Source organism: Musca vetustissima, unplaced genomic scaffold, assembly GCF_032173495.1.
Source record: "Musca vetustissima isolate MV318-11 ecotype Yass unplaced genomic scaffold, APGP_CSIRO_Mvet_v1 utg15939, whole genome shotgun sequence".
NCBI classification, from domain to species: domain Eukaryota; kingdom Metazoa; phylum Arthropoda; class Insecta; order Diptera; family Muscidae; genus Musca; species Musca vetustissima.
This window is the reverse complement of record NW_026882780.1, coordinates 161252-184468: the sequence shown is the minus strand read 5'-3', so window position 1 is coordinate 184468 and position 23217 is coordinate 161252. Positions and strand designations below refer to the sequence as shown.

At 34.8% G+C, this 23217-nt stretch overlaps 1 protein-coding gene across 1 annotated transcript; it reads right to left on the bottom strand.

The window, feature by feature from the left end:
• Window positions 1-418: 418 nt before the first annotated feature.
• LOC133329460 (A disintegrin and metalloproteinase with thrombospondin motifs 9) lies at window positions 419-22111 on the bottom strand. The gene is made up of 18 exons (XM_061537933.1): window positions 21629-22111; window positions 18602-18766; window positions 18241-18395; window positions 17451-17582; window positions 15366-15904; window positions 14969-15118; window positions 14739-14894; window positions 12896-13470; window positions 12208-12390; window positions 8281-8409; window positions 4752-4978; window positions 4404-4687; window positions 4135-4336; window positions 3901-4062; window positions 3037-3219; window positions 2458-2820; window positions 1415-2032; window positions 419-613 (listed from the first exon to the last, which is right to left on the bottom strand). Exons 1-18 carry the CDS (start codon window positions 22056-22058, stop codon window positions 524-526), a joined length of 4743 nt encoding a protein of 1580 aa, XP_061393917.1. The 5' UTR covers window positions 22059-22111; the 3' UTR covers window positions 419-523.
• Window positions 22112-23217: the final 1106 nt, after the last annotated feature.

Sequence of the window (23217 nt, the reverse complement as noted above, 5' to 3'; positions counted from 1 at the left end):
TTGATTTTTTTTGTTTTTGGTAAGGATTCATCATATTGGTAGTCTTGTCGCTGGTGATTGAGATGATGACTGCTATATAGCTGGTCTCCCAACCACTTCACAAATCATTTGGGATTTGTTTTCTGTTTTCAGTTGTTTTTTTTTTAGTTTGTGTTTAGGTTTTTTCTTGTTGTTTGAAATCCTCCAAAAAGTCCCCAAAATCTGTTGCTATTTCCAAGGATTTTCCTGTTTAGTTTTCGTGTTGTGTTAAATTCGTTGGAGGTTTGTGTTGTGTCTCAGTGCAAAGAAAATCCTCAAAAAAGACCAATAGGAACTTTTTGTTTAGCAAGGAATAAATGCATTAAAAAAATACAAATTTCGATTTCTTTCGTTTCGGACCTCATGGACGCGACAGTGGCGTCCACAATTTGGAAGCAAATCGAAAACAGTTGTGTTTTGTTTTTAGCACCAAACAATTGCAGTTTTGTGAAACTGCCCACAAAAAAAGAAAGGGGGCTGAGTTGTCCCATTGTCAACCGCAGCATCACACATCAAGGAAGAGGGGTGCTTCATCGGCAATTCGACAACCACCACAATAGCCGCCACACAAAGCTCGATGAGAATGTATAGAATTCTGGAAGAAAAAAAAATGAGATTAGAAAATAGGCTGAGTTTAGAAAAAAAATTCCTCAGGACCCAGAGGTGTGCTTTTTCTACGGAAAAAATCCTCAGGACCCTAAGGTGTGTTTTTTCTATAGGAAAAAACACACCTTAAGGCCCATGAGATGTGTTTTTTTATAGAAAAAAAATCTTCAGACCACCGAGTTGTGTTTTTTTATAGAAAAAATGCTTCAGGCACCTGAGGTGTATTTTTTATACAGAAACAAGTTACTCAATACTCTGAGGTGTGTTTTTTCTATAGAAAAAAATCCTCAGGCCCCTGAGGTGTGTTTTTTCTATAGAAAAAATCTCAAGTCTCTGAGGTGTGTTCTTTCTATAGAAAAAAAATTTCTCAGGTTCCTGATGTGTGTCTTTTCTATAGAAAAAAATCCTTAGGTCCCTGAGGTGTGTTTATCTATAAAATTCATCAGACCATTGAGTTGTGTTATTTCTATAGAAAAAAATTATTCAATCCCCTAAGGTTTGATTTTTCTATAAAAAAAAAATCCTCAGGACACTGAGTTGTGTTTTTTTTCTATAAAAAAAATTCCTCAGGATCCTGAGATGTGTTTTTTTCTATGGAAAAAAATACTCAGGCCACTGAGGTGTGATTTTTCTATAGAAAAAATTCCTCAAGCCACTGAGATGTGTTTTTTCTATAGAAAGGAACACCCTCAATGTTTAGGAGGAGTGTTTTTCTATAGAAAAATAATCCTCAGAACGAAAGGAGTATTCTATAGAAAATAAATTCCTGTGACCTAATTTTTTTACTTACCGATGGCGACTCCTTTATTTTCACATGGTTACCATATGCCTCCCAAATAACACCATGTCGTATTCGAAAACCGGTCTGTGAAATATTTATCGAGAAATCACCCTGTGGACATTGTTTCCGACGATTATAACAATCACCAGCCGAACCGTATGGTTGTGGATTGCCCACCGAATCGGCAAACGTAAAATCATCCACAATGACCTGCAACTTAAATATATCGATACGAATCTTTCGGAATGATGTACGACCCGATTGTAATGACCGTTCCAAATATTCCCACTGCCTAGAATCGGGTGGACATTGATCGGGATTTCGTGTTTTACGATCGTAATAAATTGAATAATTCTCGGTTGAGTTGAGCGTTACATATTCTTTGGGTGATGTCGATGCCATGTCGTGGCAATAGATACGTTTCGGTTTCGATCGGACATATATGGTGTACTCGCCATCTTCATGGGTATTATGGAAGCGCCGCAAGTCGTAACAAGACGATGGATAACAGTAGGATGGTGGTCGGCATTTCTCTTTGATGACTTTTTCCTTGGTGGGGCAGGGTATCCGTTGATGTCGAGAATCATAACAGAAGATACGCTTTCTGCGATAGCCTTCACAGTTGCACTGTTGGGAGGTTACAAAAATAGATTAAAGAAGGAAATCGTTATTAGTTTTATAAGAATTTGGCGAGGAATTTGGAAAATATTTACAGTATTGCCAGATTGCTAAGAGAACACTACAAAGTATATTCTAGAAACTCTAAAATTAAACAAACTAAATTAATATTTACAAGATAACAAAAACAACAAGAAAATCATTGGGAGTTCTAATTTCAGCTAATTTATAAACAGCCTGAGGACTACAGACTACAAGAACATGCCATGAGATGCATAAGATGGAACGCACTTGGAACTCTTATTTTATATTTGACAGACCAGAAAAGCCCATTCCTACTTTTTCGTTTTTTAATTCATTTAATCTGGCAAAACTGAACTTTGGTATTGAATCGGTAGCGGTAGGCTAGGTTAGGTGTTTAGATAATATCTTACTTTTGACAAGGTATTGTATTCCCGTTTAACACAATTGTTACAGATCTTCTTTTCGGGTGGTTTCTTCGAAGCATCACAGTACATGTGATTTATCGGATTGCCAGCTATCGATTCGCAATACACCGAACGTGATTGATACTCTTCACTGCAATCGGTCGGACATTGGGACCAATTGGAAACGGACCATTTACAGCTAACCTTACATGGTTTGTGGTTTCGTTTGGGTGTGGGCTTGCGTAGGTGGCGACAATAATTTGGATCGATAAACTCACGACGTCGTGGCGCACCCTTGATTTCTGGCTTATAGACGCGGGCACAATGCATTTCCTTTGTCCGCACCCCATTGCCACATTGTACCGAACACTGTACGGGAGTTTTTTTCCAAATAAATTTGAAAGATCGATAGAGAATGATAATGACGATGAGTGATATGGAAAAAATGATGGAAAACAAGAAGAGGAGAAACAAAACATAGGGATGCAAATAAAGATTAGTAGTTATAGTTACCATGTTGTTGTAATTCTTCTAATTTTCTTTTTTTGAGAATATATTACGTTTTTAGTAGGTGGGGATACTTACCGCTGACCAATTGGAAACATATTTGATGGTGCAACATTTTCTTCGGTTAATGGGTTTCTTGTCACTGCTGCAGCCGATACCCTGAGGATGTCGACATGTTACTGTGCGATTCTTTTCACATTTGTCATCGCATTCTCCCCAATCGGATGCAATCCAATTATTAAGCAGCAGATGTGAGTTTTTCTAGAATTATAACAACAACAACAAAATAGATATATTAGTTTCTACACCAAAAATTTGGCGGTCCCTGAGAAAAAAATCTCCAGACCCCTTAGACTCCTATTGTTTTTTTTTTGATAGAAAATAGTTCCTTAGGCCCTAGGAGTTTTTTCATTATTGAAACAAGAGTCAGTTTGTTTCACCTAGGTCCCTGAGGTGTATTTTTCTATAGAAAGAAATCCTCAGGCCCATGAGGTGTGTTTTCCTACAGAATAAAATTCCTCAGGAACCTGAGGTGTGTTTTTTCTATAGAAACAAAACCCTCAGGACCGTAGATGTTTTTTCTATAGAAAAAAAATTCCTCAGGACGCTGGGGTGTGTTTTTCTCTCAAAAAAAAAAAAAAAAACTTAAGAGTCTGAAATGTGTTTTTTCTGTAGAAAAAAAGTTCCTCAGGACCCCGAGGGCCTCTGGACCTTGAGGTGAGTTTTTCTAAAGAAAAAAAATCGTCTGAACCCTGAGGTGTGTTTTTTACAGAAAATAATTCCTCAAGAACCTATGTTGTGTTTTTTTATAGAAAAACATTATTAGGACTCAAAGGTGTGTTTTTTTCTGAAGAAAATAATTCCACAGGAACCTGGGGTGTGTTTTTATAGAAAAAAAAACAGGACCGTGGTTTTTCTAAAATGCTTCTCCGTAAAACTTACAGGTGCCGAATATGTCGGACATGGTTCTAGGTCACAAATGGCGGTGATTTCATGCAAATTTGCTTTGGTTTTCGAATTACAATAACCATCATGCACAAATGAGTTATTAAAGTAACAGGATACACTACGGGTGCGTACGGCATAACCACAGGAACGTGAACACTGGTGGGGGAATGGAAAACAATTATATAAATGGAAAATGGGGGAAAACAGAACTCATGTAAGAAAATTTACCGGCATCCAGTCCGTATATTTCCAGCAGCCCTCGCGGCATTCTTCATGTGTTTTTATATCATAAATGGCCGAACAATATTTCAAATCGACAATATTTGAACGACCAAAATCCGTAAAGGTTTGTATGCAATGGTAGGTCTTTTCACGTGTACCCAATTGGCCACATTGGGCCGAACATTCCGAAATGCCGGTGAGATTTAAACTGAAAGGAAGAGAAACATAAAACAGTTATTTTTTAATCTATTTTTTTTAGCAATAATGTTACATACGTCAAAACACAATCTGTATTGCAGGCCCGGTATTCCGTTGGCGGTTTGGATTGAATATCACAGAATTCTGGTGCCACCTGTATGCCCTGGCTGGTACTCATGCAAACTGGTGTCCGATGCATTGTACCCTGGCACAGGGAATCACAAACGCTCCATTGCTGCATTTCCCAACGATAGATTTCGACATCTTGTTCGACATAGTTTGTGGATTTGTCCACCGTATAGGAATAGGTTAGGAGTAGGGTGTCATTGTCCCGTTGATTGTGTGAGGTTAGGGAGAGGAGCTAACATAAAATAAATTTATTATTTGTTACAAATATTTCGATTTAGTATTTTAAGATTATTCACCTCAACTCGTAAATCCCTTTTCAGCTTCTTGGTGTATGTGGTATTGACCCGCTCAATGGTACTATTCGAACCATTATATTCGTAGGCAACTCCAGCATAATAGCTAATGTTGTGATAGGCCGTCAACAATTGATCACCGTTCATCAAGGATCTTCCCTGATCATCACGCAATACAATATAGTTTTCATTATGATTGCCGGGTTGTTCGATAACAATATTGGAGGCACCTGAAATCAAAAATATTAATAATAATTAAAAAATTATAAAATTCCAGGTGAGCAAAAGACAATCCCAGGGAAACCTATAGTTCTCAGGGATAATACCGAGGCACGGAAATATAATATTTTTTGGTACAGAAAAAATCTTTGAATTGATGAAATAGAGTCCTTTTAGACTGGTCATTTGTATGAGGGCTATGTCAAAACCTGGACCTATATTGACAATTTTCTGCATGTCAACTTTCAAAAACCCGGAATGCCATGTTTAGCAGAAATTAATTTATGAATACTCTGATTAGTTATTCAAGTAATTTTAATTAACGTACAAACTATAAATACCCAAATACATAGAAGAGCCCCCCCCCTGCTCAACATAAAGCAAATATTATATGACAGACAAAATACTGTAGTCATATCACTATAATCGGCATCGTTATCATCCGCAATTGTTAGCATGGCGCCTAAATCATTTGTTTTACTGTGATAGTCAGATTGTTTAATTTGTTTTTTACTGGGGGATTTGTTTTGTTTTATTGGCGCCTCTTAGTAGTTATTACACGTTCTGATAGCTGGAGGGGACTCAATCTGATAAAGACTGTGTGTGTTTGTGTCAATCAAACGGCATGTAACGCTGAACAATTTTGCTTAATTATTTAAATTGATATTTTACGATTTTGAAAACGGCAGCAACGACACTAACAATAGGTAATCTCACGAACTCAATCGGCATGCTTGTTTATGGAAGGGTTATAAGGTTAAATTTACATACATACATAGGTGCACCCATATTAATTATATGGTAATTTGTAGTTGTTATTAATAATTACATGAGCAAAGGAAATATTTCCTCATTTTGTGTGTGGTGGGTAATTTTTCCCATAGAACAAATACTCATGTAACTATAGGTCTTTATAGAGGCTAATTGGCCAGTATAAAGACCCACAGGTCTTTATAGAGGCCAATTTGCCAGTATAGAGACCACAGGTCTTTATAGAGGCCAATTGGCCAGTATAGAGACCACAGGTCTTTATAGAGGCCAATTGGCCAGTATAGAGACCACAGGTCTTTATAGAGGCCAATTGGCCAGTATAGAGACCACAGGTCTTTATAGAGGCCAATTGGCCAGTATAGAGACCACAGGTCTTTATAGAGGCCAATTGGCCAGTATAGAGACCACAGGTCTTTATAGAGGCCAATTGGCCAGTATAGAGACCACAGGTCTTTATAGAGGCCAATTGGCCAGTATAGAGACCACAGGTCTTTATAGAGGCCAATTGGCCAGTATAGAGACCACAGGTCTTTATAGAGGCCAATTGGCCAGTATAGAGACCACAGGTCTTTATAGAGGCCAATTGGCCAGTATAGAGACCACAGGTCTTTATAGAGGCCAATTGGCCAGTATAGAGACCACAGGTCTTTATAGAGACCAATTGGCCAGTATAGAGACCACAGGTCTTTATAGAGGCCAATTGGCCAGTATAGAGACCACAGGTCTTCATAGAGGCCAATTGGCCAGTATAGAGGCCAATAGACCAGTATAGCGAGCACAAGCCAATTGACCAGTATAGAGACCACAGGTCTCTTATAGAAGCCAATTGGCCTGTATAGAAAAAGCAGGTCTTTATAGTGGCCAATTGGCCAGTATAGGAGCAACAGGTCTTTATAGAGGCCAATTGGCCAGTATAGAAACCACAGGTTTTTATAGAGGCTAATTTGTCTGTATAGAAAACACAAGTCTTAAGGGGCCAAATGGTCTGTATAGAGACCAAAGGTCTAAAAGAATATTAATAATATTGATGGTTGTATATTGTAGTGTATCGGTTTGCTGTATATTTTTTTTTGTACTATAGGTTTATATTATAGTAGTCGTAGTATTATTTATTAATATATTTTTTTATTATTTTTGGATTGTTAATTTTTTATTTTTTGATTGTTTAATTTTTAATGTGTACACACGCCAAAATATAGAAGATTTATTTGCCATTCTAACATTCTTCGCCTTTGGCTAATTGTTTATTGATGCTAATAAATGATTTTGCAATAATATCCCAGTACCGGGATATAGAATTTTTATTATTATTCATGAAAATTAAAAAACAAAAAAAACAGTGTTTCTAATGACAATCACGCATTGTGTAGTACACACCTCAAATGAATTAAAGTGTTAACAACACAACGGTTGTCGAACAGAATGTTTAATGCCGATAATCTTTGAGGGTATTGAATAATTTAACACTTGGAACATTTCACAACACCTCCAACCCCCCATGACAATGAAGAAGAAATGTAATTATATTTTAATTGTCGTTGCTGTTGCTATTTCTCATGGGGAATATTGAGAAGATGCACTTGGAAAAAATCTGTGAATGTATAGGACTCAACACAGGGAGTCATCACTAGGAATACAAGAACTTTTCATGAATTTTATTATTTATTTTATGGAATGGTAGGAAATTATTTAAGAGGCGTTTAAGGGACAAAAATACGTTTTTCGATTTTTTGAAACCGTAAATTGGGACCCTCTTAAGAATATATCTTTATTAACAATAATATATTTTTACCATGTCCCTAATCAATATTCCTTAGAGGAGCAATTTTCAATAATTTTTTACCATGCCTGTTAATTAATATTCTTTAGAAAATCATTGTTTTCTTAATTTATTTTAAAAGTGTAAATAATTTTATTACAAAAAAATATCGACTAGTGTTAAAAATAAACACCTCAGATCAAAGTTAATTAATAAAACTTTGCACGTCAATCACATCCCGTGGCTCATGTAAACTATTAAATCATTTTTGCTGACATTTCACACAAAAGTTCCACCATGCACCACTCACCCCGTTTACCCCACGCCTTGCTAGCATTTGTATACAATATTTGTCATGATAACACACTTGTAATGTAAACTATGTTTTTGTGTCGATTATATTTCCATAGGGGCACTAAAAACCAATTACATTTAAAATGCAACTGATGTCTTATTTCCCGGCATTGCTGACAGCATATCAATGATTGGCGATGACATGTTAGCGCGATGAAAAACATTGATTGACTCAAATCAAGTCATTAATCATTAATACGAGTTGTAATGAAATAAAATAAAAAACACGCACATACACACCGACACATTCACACAATGCGCTACAAATCGTCTTAAATTAAAACAAACAAAACAATTAAGAGGTCTTAAAAATAGCTAGGTGCGTAATCCATACGCACGCACCCTCATACACCTTCCTTGCAATGAGGTAATTAATGCTTGCATGCGTGTGTGTGTGTGTGTTTTTTTTTTTTTTGAATCAGAACTCACCTTTGGGTATTGTGGTAACATGATAGAAATATGATTTAGGTTTTTGCACTTTCAATAAATCAGAGACATAAAAACGTCCGGCAATATCTTGACATGTGTCATTGCGTCCTTCACAAACACCGCATTTATCTGAAAAAGACAGAGAGAGAGAGAGGGAAAAGAAAAAATAAGTAAAAAATATGAATATAAGAAATTATGAATACGTATAATAAATATAGCTGAATGTAGATTGGGGAATCTTTGAAATAACTAAATTAGGCGGAACCGATTCCAATGGGTAATTTGTTGTTGTTTTCTTTAAGAAAAATATATCACTTATTCTATTTCGTATCTAGAGCACAGTTTGAGTAAAAACAACTAAAAATGTCGTTAAGTTCAACCGGTCCGAACTTTATGAGGGGGACATACCTCTTTTTTTATACCCTCCACCATAGTATGGAGAGTATATTGGTTTTGTTTTTCCGTTTGTAACGCATCGATATACTCATTTCCGACCCTATAAAGTATATATATTCTTGATCAGCGTAAAATTCTAAGACGATTTATGCATGTCCGTCTGTCTGTTGTAATCAGTCTATCGTCTAACCAAATTGAGATAGAGCCCCCAAATTTTGCATAGAGTCGTCTTTTGTCTGCAGGCAGGTCAAGTTCGAAGATGGGCTATACGTTTAGGCATAGCTCCCATATAAGGGTACCCCCCAATTTTTGGTATTTCGAGGTTCTCGAGCGTGTTTTTCAACCGAATTCGCTGAAATTTGGTACTTTGTGTTCTTATTGGGTACCAAATCAACCTACTAAAAATTATAAATATAGGTCAATTTTTCTGGTACCCCCCATATAACGGCGACCCTCAATTTTCGGTATTTTGAGGTTCTTGGGCGCGTTTTTCAACCGAATTCGCTGAAATTTACTACATTGGGTTCCTATTGGGTACTAAATTTCTCCACAAAAATTATGAATATAGGTCCGCTTTTTAAGGTAGTCCCCATATAACGGTACCTCCTAATTTTCAGTATTTTGGGGGTTTTGATCGTATTTTTCTGCCGAATTAGCTGTAGTTTAGTATTTTGAGTTCTTAATAGGTATCAAATCTCCCCACAAAAAATTATGAATATAGATCCATTTCTTCGGATAGCCCCTATATAGGGGTACCCCCAATTTTCGGTATTTTGGGGTTCTTGAGCGAGTTTATCAACCGAATTTGCTGAAATTTGGTATTTTGTAGTCGTATATGGTAACAAATCTCCCTACCAAAAATTACACTGTGCGACACGAAAATTTTTCAGGCGTTCTAATGTACCAATTCCGTTTAGTTGGAGTCCCTGGATCACGAAAATACCTTTGGTTTTTCTGGGTCACTTCGAAAATTAATTTTATAACGGTAAATATAGAGAAAAACGTGGTTTCATGGATTTTCCATTTGAAACTTGAATAACTTACTTACTTTATAACGGATTTATATTATTCTTTTTGTCTTTCGAAGAGTACAATTTTTCCTTTCAAGCAAGATATATATTTGGTAAATCGGTAGAGTATTGGCTGAGTTACAGCGGTTGAATTGTGAAAAAATACGCATAAAATGACAAAATTTATTTTTCTTCGGACTGTACGATGAAATTATAAGTCATATAAGCCATATAAGTTTTATTATATTACGGGGAAGAAAATTAAATTAGCTTTCGAAAATGATAAAAAATCAAAAAAAATCGGTTCAAAAATGGATGATTTATACACATTTTTGTATTGATCTAATATTTTCTAAAGGAACTATGGGTCTATTCTCGTTTCGTTTGCCTGTTACAAACATAACGGTTTGTAACAGGAAACGATACAGAGCCATATTTCCTTTAGAGAATATGCCTAGGCATCCATTTTTGAACCAATTTTTTTGATTTTTATCATTTTCGAAAGCTAATTTAATTTTATTCCCCGTAATATAATAAATACACCATCAATATATGTAAGGCTGAGGGTATAATTTGTATTAGAATCAATTTTGTATTAGAAATTAAAGTCGATTTTGAACCGGTTGAAAAGTCGACTTTTAGTCATAGACCAAAATCGAAAAGTATAAAATTTGGTCAGTGGCAAAAATCTAAAAGCCGACTTCTGTGCTCGACTTTGTATCCCTATTGCAGCCAATTATTTTAGAAAGCATGATCAGCTACTGAGTGGTACACCAACCTTTGTTTGCTTGGAACCTTCGGATATAATTCGAAAAAACGACTCATATTGTCCATGTAACTCTTTTAGAAATACGAGTAAAATTTCTTATAATCGTGAGTAAAGCTACTATTTTTTTTTTCAAAAATATCTAAAAGTTTCATTAATACCAAAACTTTCTTTCTTTCTTCTTCTTACTTTACGACTTTTTGCGCTCATTTGTTATTCTCTCGAATGTATTACTCCCAAGAAAAAAAGCCATTCACTGTTCGGTTGTGTTTTGTTCTGACATAGACAATCCTTCTCTCCCCTCACATAGTGGTTGTGTATGGCTATTATTCCTCTTTGCTATGAAACTCCTTCTCTCCACTTACTCGATTGAGGTTAGTTTAGCACTTCATTGTTTGCTTATTTCAGACATTACATTGTTATTACAAAATTCGCATATGTATTTTCCAAATTATTTCGATACGAGCACACGGTAGGTCAGAGGGATTAACATTGTTGTATGTGATAATTGTTCGAATTGTGACTTAATATGTGAACATGGATGTCTAAAAGACAACGAGTAAAGGCAGAATAAGAGATAAATGTAAAAGAGGAAAATCGAAACTACATAATGTTTATGTGCCATGAAAAAAACACACCATTAAAACACACTACCAAGGGTTTTTTACCCTCTCTGACAAGTTTTATGAATTTAATTCATTAAGTACTAAAATCCGAAAATTGGCAACACTTTCTGAACACTCTTTATATAATATATGATTAAATAATAAATTTTCTATGTAGGGGAATAATTTGTACAACAATAAAACCGTTTTTGATGATAAATGTTAGGACAGTTAGAGATATTCACCATTAATTCAGAATCAAAAATGTAAAATTAATTCGGTTGGAAAACTTTTTAAAATCCTTATATAAAATTGGAACAAATTTTGGATTTGTCAGAACATGGACTCTTCAAAATATATAAAATGGGCGGACCTTAAAATGGAGGATATGTCAAAATATTAACCAATAGTGACAAGTTTTTGGAAATTAAGACCACGAACCGATAATTTATGTTTTAGGAAAATGACATTAAAACAATTAAAATACTTAAAATAGGGCGGTACCTTCAAAAAAACTCTCCACTCTCCATCCACCTTATGAAAATTGGGCGACATACATATATAAACGTCTCGTTGTAAAGTTTATCTTAAATCGGTTAAGAATTTAATACAACTCCCATATACGGGCGGAATTTGCTTCACATTAAGAATATATTTATTATAGATATAGTTATTTACGAAAATACCCCCAAACTATCACTGAGGGTATACCCATAATTTATTTCTAGCAATTTATAGTCCCTCCCTCGTATTCAGAATAGTTTGCACAAAAATTATGCTGTTACTACAGCTAGCCCGCCAGCCAGGGTGTTTGAATTGGTGGTGGTGCTGTTGCTGCTGCGGCTGATAATAATGATGAGACATTTCATTATTTGTTATGATGATTATGAGTGACATTGACATATATATTTGCAATAGCACCGGTGTCGCACAGATGAGCACCCCATGATGCGACTGGTTCGTCATGAATCATTTGCTATGGTGGCGGTGGTTAATCTTCCTCATGTGTCGGTTGTTAAATGTATATTTAGAGAATAGAAATGTTGTTGGCATTTGTACAGTGCTGAATGTTTATGGTTTGTTTGATTTTTGTTCTAAATGCTAATTTTAGCTGCACTTTATTTTGTTGTTTTTCTCTTTTTTTACTCACCCAATTTAGCTATGGAATTGAGTTCGTTGTCACAGCCAGCCGGCCGGCAAACACCATTGATGCATTTATCGAATGTATCGAAGGAGCATGTGGTACCATCGATGACTTTCTCAGCCAGGCGGAAATAGCCGGTATTGCGATTTTCACCACGGCAATATAAATTGCATTTATCGTGGGATGATACTGAAAAGAAAATAATGGATAAAAGGAGGAGGAAATAATGAAAATGAAATAAGTGGGAATGACAAATTCTATTGGATTTTGAATTAAATATTATTGGGAAAATTTTAATATGTGATTGTACAGTACATATCGGGAATATAAGACCGAGGCTATACAATTATTAAAATGAATTGTTATAAGGCGACTCGGATCTCTTCTGCACTTTCCTTTTGATAAGTTGCTTAATTTTTATTTCGAAGCTTATGTACTGTACAAACATGTTTTATTATTTTTTCCAATGTACTGTGTAATCATTTATAATTATTTGCAAATGTAAATTCTTATTTTAGTTAGTTTCGTCAAATATTGACTTGATTGATCTCAGTTACTATTTTTATTTCGAAGCGTATGTATTGTACCACCACTCATTATTATTTTCAATGTAATGAACAATCACATTTTATTATTTATATAAATTCGCAATTCAGTTCATTTCGTCAAATATTGCTCAAAATCTACTACTTACATCCATATTTCGGTATCCACTTCGTATCCGGCGCAATACCCTTAATACCAAAACGGCGACCATTCATTTGATAACACTGCTGTTCGCGAGCATCCATTGTGCCCGGTGGACAATTTTGTGTGTTGCATGAACGATATTTTTTCCTTGCCCCTATGCAGTATTTTCCACCATTTTTCGGTAGTGGATTATTACATTCGCGCTGACTTTCTTGTACACCACCACCACAGGTTAAACTGCACGGTGACCATGAACTCCATGGACCCCAACCACCATGAATTGCTTGCGGTTGATAACCTTCACGTGGTACACATTCACCTTTCATACACCAATAACGATTTTCATTGCATGGTGTACCATCGGCCCAGGGTAGTAGACTAGAACGGCAATTTGTGTGACTATAGTGGGATTTACACCACAAACGTTTGCAATCGGCTTCGTGGGGGCAAAACACTGACTCGTTGCCATGTATTAGCTGACACTGCTGATCGAGGGAATAAATTTGTCCCGGTTGTAGGGTATTGTAATTGGGTACATATTTTGTGGGTGTGTCTTCAAGGCAGGTGGTATCTTCTTTTCTGTGGTTGGGAGGGAGGGAAGGAGATAAAACATGAGATTACAATTGAAGAAATAATATGAAAAGAATGACAAGAACAAAGTATCAGTATTACCATTGGATACTGATATTTATTTGATTTCAGCGGAGGGTGTTGGAAAGACTGGTTGAACTTCCGATATATTGAAAACCGATTAGGATTATTATAAAGAGGATATTCTAAAATAGTGCACCTATACTGACAATGATTCCCAAGGAAGTTTGGACAAATTGCAGCAACTATTAATGAAATTTTTTCATAAAATCACAAATTGCGGAATTGGAGTGCCGTATGGGGCAACACCTTAACGTGAACAAATATAGATATTGGGAGATTTTCCGATCTAAAATGAAAGCAAAATTTGGCAAATTTCAATGGAAGCGGCATAATTACAAAAATTTGTGATAAGTCTGCTCAAAAATTTAGTTCTATATCCTTGGCCTTTATATGGAGACCACGTGCCTACCAAGAACCCTAAATACCAAACCACAGCCATTTCGGTGGGAAAATAAAAATTCTTAAATTGTGTGGGACTCTTACATGTAGGCTTTGTCATAACATGGACCCATACTTGAAAATGTTTGGAAGACGTTTTTTTACAGTTGGAATATGGCCTATCAAAATACCTAAAATGGGTCAGAATATTTCATGGAGACTTTGTCAAAATATAGAAAAAATCTCCAAGGATCATTAAAATATCAACAATTGATGGGGACCAATATTGGGAGCTTTGTCGAAATTTGGTCCCATATTTTAACTTTTTGTTAAGAAGTTTATTAACAATAAACATCTGGAAAAACAGTCCATAAATTGGCCAGGACTATTTCATGGAGGCTATGTCAAAATCTGTATGTATAGAAAATTCCCCAAAGACCTTGAAAATACCTAAACCTTTATATGAGGACTTTGTCAATGCATGGGCCCAAATTTTGTTAAGAAGTTTACAAACACTTCGGCTGGAATATGGACCATTAAAATTCCTATTAAAAATATCCCGGAATGCCAATTTAAAGTTACTGATGTTCGGATATAACCATAGAGCGATTTAAATTCCTGAAATAAGGCGGAGCCTTTGTATGAGGCAAATGCCAAAACATAGACCCATTTGAAAAATTTATAGAGATCGACTCAGAATTAGGTAAAGCTTATATATAAATGGTGCATTAAACACTTTATATACAGAATGTCTCATAGAATAAAATTTTAGGTTTCCGATTTCGTACATCCCTTAAAATTAGTCTTGAACTTACTCAAAAAATTCCGAGACATAATGGCGTGAGCAATCCGACCATGACCATGGATGAATATCACGTTCCATAACACTGGACATGATGTGGCGACGTCTTTTCACGCCGGGTTTGTTGAATTGCTTGCAACGATAATCATCGTCATGTGGCATATTTAAACTAAAAATAAATAAACAAAAAATAGAAAAACACATGTTTATAAAAATTAATTAGTAAAAAATCGTAACACTTACATATGTCCCAATTCATGGGCAATGGTAAAGGCGGCCGGTAAACCATTATCCTGTACAATGGAACAGGATTTACGACGACAAACGGTACCAAGTTCAGCCAAACCCAATGTATCACATTTGGTTTCTCGATCTTTGCGACAAATCTTATCTCTGCAAGGTCAACGAAAAAAAAAAACAGAAACATAAAAATCAAATACGAATTACCAGCGGTCACCCTGACACCGAAAGATAAACAACATGTCCGCAGACATGTCTGAAATCCGCACACAGAATTCATATTTTGCTTCGCCCCTTCAAGGTTGTTGTAATAAACCAAATCATATCTAGTCATAATTTTCATCGTTCTATGGCAGTCTGTCTGTCTTTATGTAAGTATATATGTTTGATTCTCACTTACCTTGTTATTAGCATCGCTGTATCATAGTGATAACCATTTGTGGCTACATGTGAACAGAACGCCTCCAAAACTGTCTGATTCGATGAACCGGATTTTCGTCGTTTCTTAAAATCGGTTAGTACCAAAATATTGGCTACCGAAATTTTGATGGGATTACCGATACTGGCATCGGCAAAAACATTTGACACTATCGAGATCAGCGTTAGAATGTATGGCGTCAGATCTTCTTTGTGGAACTCGCGCATCGTCCGATCAACGGCTACCAACAGTTCAATGGTATATTGATTGCCTTCGTAATTGCGTTTCTTGCGCTTCAACTTGGGCATATTGCCGCCGCTGCTCTGTTGTTTGTCGATTTCACCTAAATCGATGTCAAGAGCGGAGACAGTATGTCTGGCATTGCGACGTGAATGTCGCCAGACTTTGTGTACGATTTCAGATGTAGCTGCGGAGGCATTGGGGCTATGTGAATCGTTAAATGTTTGATTGTTCTCCGGTTGTATGAGCAGAGTACCGAAACTTGTTTTAATATAACCCGTCTAAGAATATTAAAAAAGAACAAGAACGAAAAAAAGAAGTAGATGGAGAAGAAGAAGAGAAACAAAATGTTATTTTGATCGTCGATTAATAATATAAACAAATATTTATGAGAAATACAATTTTTAATTTGCAACGGTGTTTTCTGCTTATAGGCGTTAATTAAAAGCTGGTCTTAGTTATTAATAAACAATAAAATAAAATATATCTCTATATGAATATAAATGTTAATAATTTTTAATACTTTTTTTATATCATCAAGTTCTGACATTAATCTCTTTAATTATAGAGGAATATGGCTACAAAGACATCACTTTTTAGGATCGGCCGCTCGAAAAATAAGAAAAATATTTTTATACCATATATATTCTTGATTGGAAGACAATTCTAAGACTATTTCCATATCCGCCGGTCTGTGTGGCGTAGACCCATATTGAATGTTTTATTCAAAATAATTATTGGGAAATCTCCCTACTATATATTGTCAAAATATTAAAATTTATTAGTCGAACTATAGGTATAGCCCCCATATAAACGTATCCCTAAATTTTTGGACTTTCATGATTTAGGACCAACTGAATTGGGGTTGCAAATCTTATTACAAAAATTTTCAATATTATTCTACTATAGAAGACCAACATCAGATTATTTATTTATATAAAAGAAAATAACTCTGAAAATTAATCGAAGATTTCCCCCTGTCTACCCCTTTGGAGCCACTTGCTGTATTGAATATTTTCCCTGGAAAAGTGTGCTGTGAAAAAATTGTTTATCCACAAACGTCCCAGAATTCTAAATAACAGCTAATACAGACGATATATATAATTTTTGGTAGGATTATTTGACATATCGGTAAGAAAATGTATCAAAAATACCGAATAATAGGGGAACTGTTATAGAGGGGCTATCCCGAAGTATATGCCAATATTTATAACTCTTTACCTAATGAGACTTCAACCCACAAAATTACAGTCATTATTGTGCAAAATGTACCCAATTCCCCCAAAATAATTGTACCGGGGTTATCCTAAAAAGTGGGCCAATATTTTTGTAGGAAGAATCCAAAATATAAATTTACAGTCATTTCGGTTGACAAAAATTCTAAAATGGCGAATGTGATTTAGCTCGAAACTTAGGCTAATATTTGTAATTATACCCTACACAACTATGATGTATGGGTTTAATAGCTTTCTGTGGCCCTATGGGAAATGTTGGTCCGCGTAATATTGGTCCTAAGCAGTACACCTATCGTCATATCCATCCGTCTGTCCATTATAATATGTAAACACTCTACAGGCCACAGTTATAGACCAGTCGCCACGAACGTTTGCATGAAGGACCCTTTCTGGCCAATGCAGACGCCTATTGTTTTTGGGAATGGTCGGTTAATATTTAGAAAATGATATGGGTCAACTACGTTGATTTAGAGGCTAGAATTATGAATATCTTCCTTGGAACCATGTTTATCATACAACAAATTTAATTGAATTTAATTAAAACAATTTAAACCGAGAGACTCCTGGAGGTTTCCCCTTCGCTTCTACTTACCATGCCGTGACAGAGTGACACAGACACCGCTGACTGATCGTCACCTTCTACATGACCTTTGTAGTAGCAGCCCAAATAGTGTCCCTCTTCTAGATCAATTTCTTCGCTGCGATTATTTAAAATGTTAATGACCTAGGGGTTGAAAAATAAATGTGAAAATAGAAAAAATATATAAATTTAAAATTTTATAATTAATAAAAAAATGTTGTTTCATTGAAATAATCAAAATTCATTAATGGAATACCCATTATGTTTTTTCTTATTCATTTATCATTGAGGCAAGTGTTAGGTTTCATTTTTTATTCAAAAAATGTTGGGATTGTCTTGGCTGTCTTAAATGCAAATAAGTTTCTTTTGTGCAATTAGTCATGGGTTTCTATCTTTAAATTGTTTAAACATTTTAATTAATAGCTTGGTCGTTAAGTACTGAATGGGAATTAAATGGTGTATTTATCTTCTTAAATATATGATTGAAATGTATTCAAGTTTATTTTTGTATTTTACTTCTATGCCAACAAAAATTGACAAACATTTCTATATATCAGTATATATTTTATTTTATCCAATAATAACCAGTACTCATATGCGTCAGAGTTGGGCCGTTCCGGAACGAATTAGTTAAAAGGAACTATGCCTGTAACAGAGGCGGTTTTTTTCATTTATATATTTGCTTTAGATCCAACAATCAAGCCAATTGTCAAATCTTTATTAAAAATCTTATTTTCGCAGTTTTGGATTATTTTTATTTATTATTTATGTTGTTGTAGTTTTTTTGTTATTTTTCACATACCCTAAATGTTTCGGCTGGGATAAATGAGGTATCTTGATGTAATACCAAATGCAAACGTTGTCCAAATGCACTGAATATATATTCCGGATGTGGATCCCAGATTTGACTAGATTTACTACGAAATGTACCCGTACCACTAAATGCGGAATAATAATCTGCAATGACATAGACATAAAAATAAAACAATTCAATTAAAAACTAAAGTTATTGAGGGAAGAGCTGTAATTAAACGTTGGCAAAATTATCAATTCATTTGAACTATTTGGAAGTTTAGTTTTTTTCGTAAAATGTTGTTAGTTTTTTCATCGAAAATATTATAATTCAAAATATTATTTTAATTTAAAAAATTATATATATTTACCATTATTATTGCTATTATCTAAATTGCGTTTCGATTCGTATAACAAATCTTCGGCATTTAATGTAAAATTGTGAAATTTAATTGGTGTCACAAATTCACTGGTATATTCATCAGGGATACTATGGTTAATATCTTCGATATCATTTTCTATATCATTTGATAAATCTGAAAAGAGAACAAAAAATAAATAAACAATTAAAAATAAATAAATTAATTTGTTAGTTAAAAAATAGATTTGTTCACAAAAGGTTTGACATTGAAAAAAAGAACAAAATCGTTAAATTCTTTTGTCTAGAGAGATTTTCTGTCTATTGAAGGTCTTAAGAGGTCCTCTTCCTTAAGTAGACTTCTAAATATCTTCCCTCTCAGGTGCCATTCTTTTCATAGAAGGCATCTTAAGTCGACTGGCATTCTAATAACCAATCTCGCCATCTACACAAAAAGATAACACATAATAAGAATGGCGGGAGAAAGCGCCGCCCAGAAGAAAAGGGCAATACTAAATAAGTAAGGACAAAGACCACTGCACAAAATTCAAGGAGGCGATGATTCTAGGCAACAATAAATGGCAGCCCCATCATATGGGGAAATGATTAACAAAACTAATACAAGGACTATTTGAGTAAGATGGTTAGCTTAATAGAGATCCTATGCTCTCAAGAGATAAAAAAATTCATAGAAAACTTATAGAAGGTATTGTTCAATTGAAGACTCATATAATGCCAAAAGCGTTATAGTCGGTCTTCGTATATTTAAAAAACAAAAACATTCTCAACAAACAATTGTTTTTATTTATAGAAGGTCTTCGATATAGGTGAGGTATAGAGTATGTTCAGTCACTTGGATACCTGTTGAAGACATCTTTAGAAGATCCATTAAAGATCTGATAAAAACAGAGTTATGGAAATTTTCTACTAGTTTGCAGTATATACTTCAAACTGTCTTTGATCAAAGAAAATCCATAACTGAAGTGGGTTTTAGTCTACTAAAAAGTTCTTGTTTAAGATGTCTTCTGTTTATGGAAGACTTTAAATTGCCTTCTTTATTTAAAATACCTTAAATAGCTTCTAAATTATGAAACCGGTTTTAATACCCTATATGTATTCCATTAGAAAGCTAATAAACAAACACGATTACATATGTCAAGGATATACAAGGAATTGAGTTAGAATAATGTAATTTCCAAAAATACGTGAAACGGCTACAAATTAAGATAGACAGGCGACTACAGAAGGTATCCAGGCGGTCTTATGTCTTAAGCTAATATCAGTTCATTCTGCCTATAGAAGGCCTCTAACAGATCTTTGGATATCGTCTGACCATAGAAGCCTCAAGAAAATATTCTATATTCTACCTCTAAAAGCTGTTCTGTATAAAGATGATCTCATGGAGATATTTTGATTATATATGATCTCTAAGTTATCTTCTGTGTACAAAAGATCTCTAGAAGGAACTCCAGGGTGTATTATGTTTATCGGAAGCATCTAAGTTTACTTCTTCTGTATATAAACGTTTCTTCTTCTGTTCATAGTAGGATTTTAGGAGGATTTTGGTCTATAGAAGATCTATTTATAGGTAAATTGCTACCAGGAGAAAATACCAAACAACAGACACTCAGGTGGGAAAATTAATTCATTTTGGTTGTAAAAAAAACTGGTACCGGGGGCTACCCTAAAAAGTGGGCCAATATTTTTGTAGGAAGATTCCAAAATATAAAATTACAGTAATTTCGATTGACAAAAATCCAAAAATGCCGAATGTGATTTAGCTGGAAACTTAGGCCAATATCTATAATTATACCCTATACAACTATGTTGTGAGGGTATTATAGCTTTGTGTGGCCCCATGAGTTTGTAACGACGCCAAATGTTGGTTATAGACCCAATTTTTAGTACACCGATCATATCTCGACTGAGCTCAATCGATCAAGACATATTAATCCATCCGTCCGTTTGTCTGCCCGTTATAATATGTAAACATTCTACAAGCCACAGTTATGGATCAATCGTCATGAACTTTTGCATGAAGGACCATTTCTGGCCAAAGAAGACCCCTATTATTTTTGGGAATGGTCGGTTAAAATTTAGTGGATAATATGGGTCAAATACATTTTCTAGTCGCTCTAGAGGCTACAATTATGACCCGAATACAACGAAATTTTACACGAAGCAAGGGATCTGACAAAGGAACAAGCATGGCTTTTTCATGATTCTACAAGCCACAGTTATGGATCAATCGTGTAGGGTATCATATGGTCTGTTTTCGGTTTGGATATTTTCTACCCAATGGATATTTTCTATCCGAACTATAAAATTACATCCATTATGCCTGACTTGACCCCAGCTAACTTTTGGCTCGTCCCAATAATTTTTCCTCTTACCGAAGAAAGTCTAAACAGGAGCTGTTGGCCATACATTTCAGAGGCTTTTAGATTTTGATCCGAGGGGAATTTGTTTAAATGGGACAAAAGGTCTATTGAGGAATAAGTAAACGGTCCATTTCTTGATAAGATCTTAACGGTTCCTTTGATGTCAATCGCATACAAAATATGGGTGCTATATCGAAATACGATCATCACCAATTTCTTCGTAATTGTAACGGGTAGTTTGTTTATAAAAAATATTTCACAAGTCTATCTTGTGCATAACAGCCTGTTTTTGTAAAATTCGAATAAAATCCATTCGAACGAATTACTACCAAACCTTTATTTATATAAAAAATATTTTTTTGATTCTAAACAAAAATAAATGACATATTTTTCAAAAACAAGGAGTTTGGTCGTGAGTCACTCGAATTCGTTCGTTTAGAATTTTACAAAAACAGGTTGTAAGACATTAAAATGCCCCAAGGCATCATAGCCTGTACACCAGTATGATGTATGCTGCACATAGTTGTATACGTTTTTCATAAATTTCACGAGCTTTCTAACATCACACTTCGGGCTTAAATTTTATTTTATTGACAGGATTTTAGACACAGAATTAAACAACAAAAACTACAATTTTTTAATTGTTTAGCTATACTTACCATCACCGATACCCCAGGATTCTTCATCACCTTCAAATGTCTGATTATTATACGAGGTAATATCGGTTATATCGTAAAGTTTATCGTCAACATTTACAATGATATCACTACTACCACCACCACCGCCACCTCCATCACCTACTGTATCTATCGTTGTGATTGTTTTCGTCGTTGTCGTCGTCGTATGGGTCGGTGTTGTCCTCGTCGTCGTTGTTGTTATTTCCTCACTTCGGGAGGGATTTGTTATTGCTATACTAGTGATTGTTGTTGCTGTTGTTGACCAGTTACTAATTGTGTTTGTGTGTAGAGGTGGTGGTCTGGTGGTGATTGTCTCCTTGACCGGCAGTGAAAAAAAGATTATCAAACCAAGGAGTATAAATAGGCAGGTGGTGAGTATGAGAAATGCATTTTGTTTCCAATGGGTCGACATGTTGCTGCATTTATTGCGGTAGAACCACCATTCACAGGTTTTCTTGATGACCAACTATAATGAAAGAAAAAAACCAAATAAAATTGAGATTAGAAAATAAATAAAAAAATTAAATAAACAAAAAATTTAATAATAAATATAATGAAAACGAAATATTAAAAATAGGCGGCTGGATATGGTCTTAATTAAGCATATCGTCCTTTATGACCGAACTTAGTCATGTGGGCGTATTGGTACTTGTTGCCTTTATGTAGGTTCTTTAAGAGTATTATATCGCTTTAATTTAAATTCTAAAATTTTCTCTCTTGGTTGATATTTTTGATACTCAATTCTGTGTTACATTTTGTGTTGTTAGATGCATTTTTTACATTAACAAATTGTTTTTGAAATTATTGACTATCGAAAAAAATGTTTTTTTTTTTGCCTGGAAAGAACTTGTGGTTTCCAGTTTTTTGTTTGACACACTAAACACCCTGCTATGCCAAGTCAACTAATAAACTAAAAATATTACTTTAGATAATTGTAAAAATATTATTCTAACATACTAACACACACCTTTAACCAATACACTGCTACCCCTCAGCATATCCTCTTCATTTGATATTCACATCACTTTTAAGTAATTATAATTTATAACACATAAAACTGAAGAAAACTAAAAAAATTGAAATGTAGTCAAGGGCCGCCGACCGACTGCCGACACCTCAAACTCTTTTAGAAGTTGTCTTTTTTTGTTTGATGCCCAAGTGGAACGTGTGAGAAACATCACCCTGATAACATGAAACTTAATGCGGAACATGGACATGAGCCAAGTGATGTGTCTCTTTAACACCACGAAACTAAACGAAGTGCGTGTTAACGCATGTAAAATCATTCTATGGCTCACGCACTCAACTCATTCACTCACCCAGTATTCTACAATAGAATGACAGCTCAAGTTTTTTTTCGAACTTGTTCTTTTGTTTAATGCCTAACTATGCTCAACTGTGATGTCGGACAATAGAAGTAAGCACGGATTATGCTTAGACACATTTGGTTTTTTTATGTTGGAACATTTAAAAGTTGTAACAAGGTGTCAATAATTTGTATATATGGGTGATTCCATATAAGGTTTGATTTTACATATGTCGTGTGAATAAAAACACATGTTGGAGGAAGT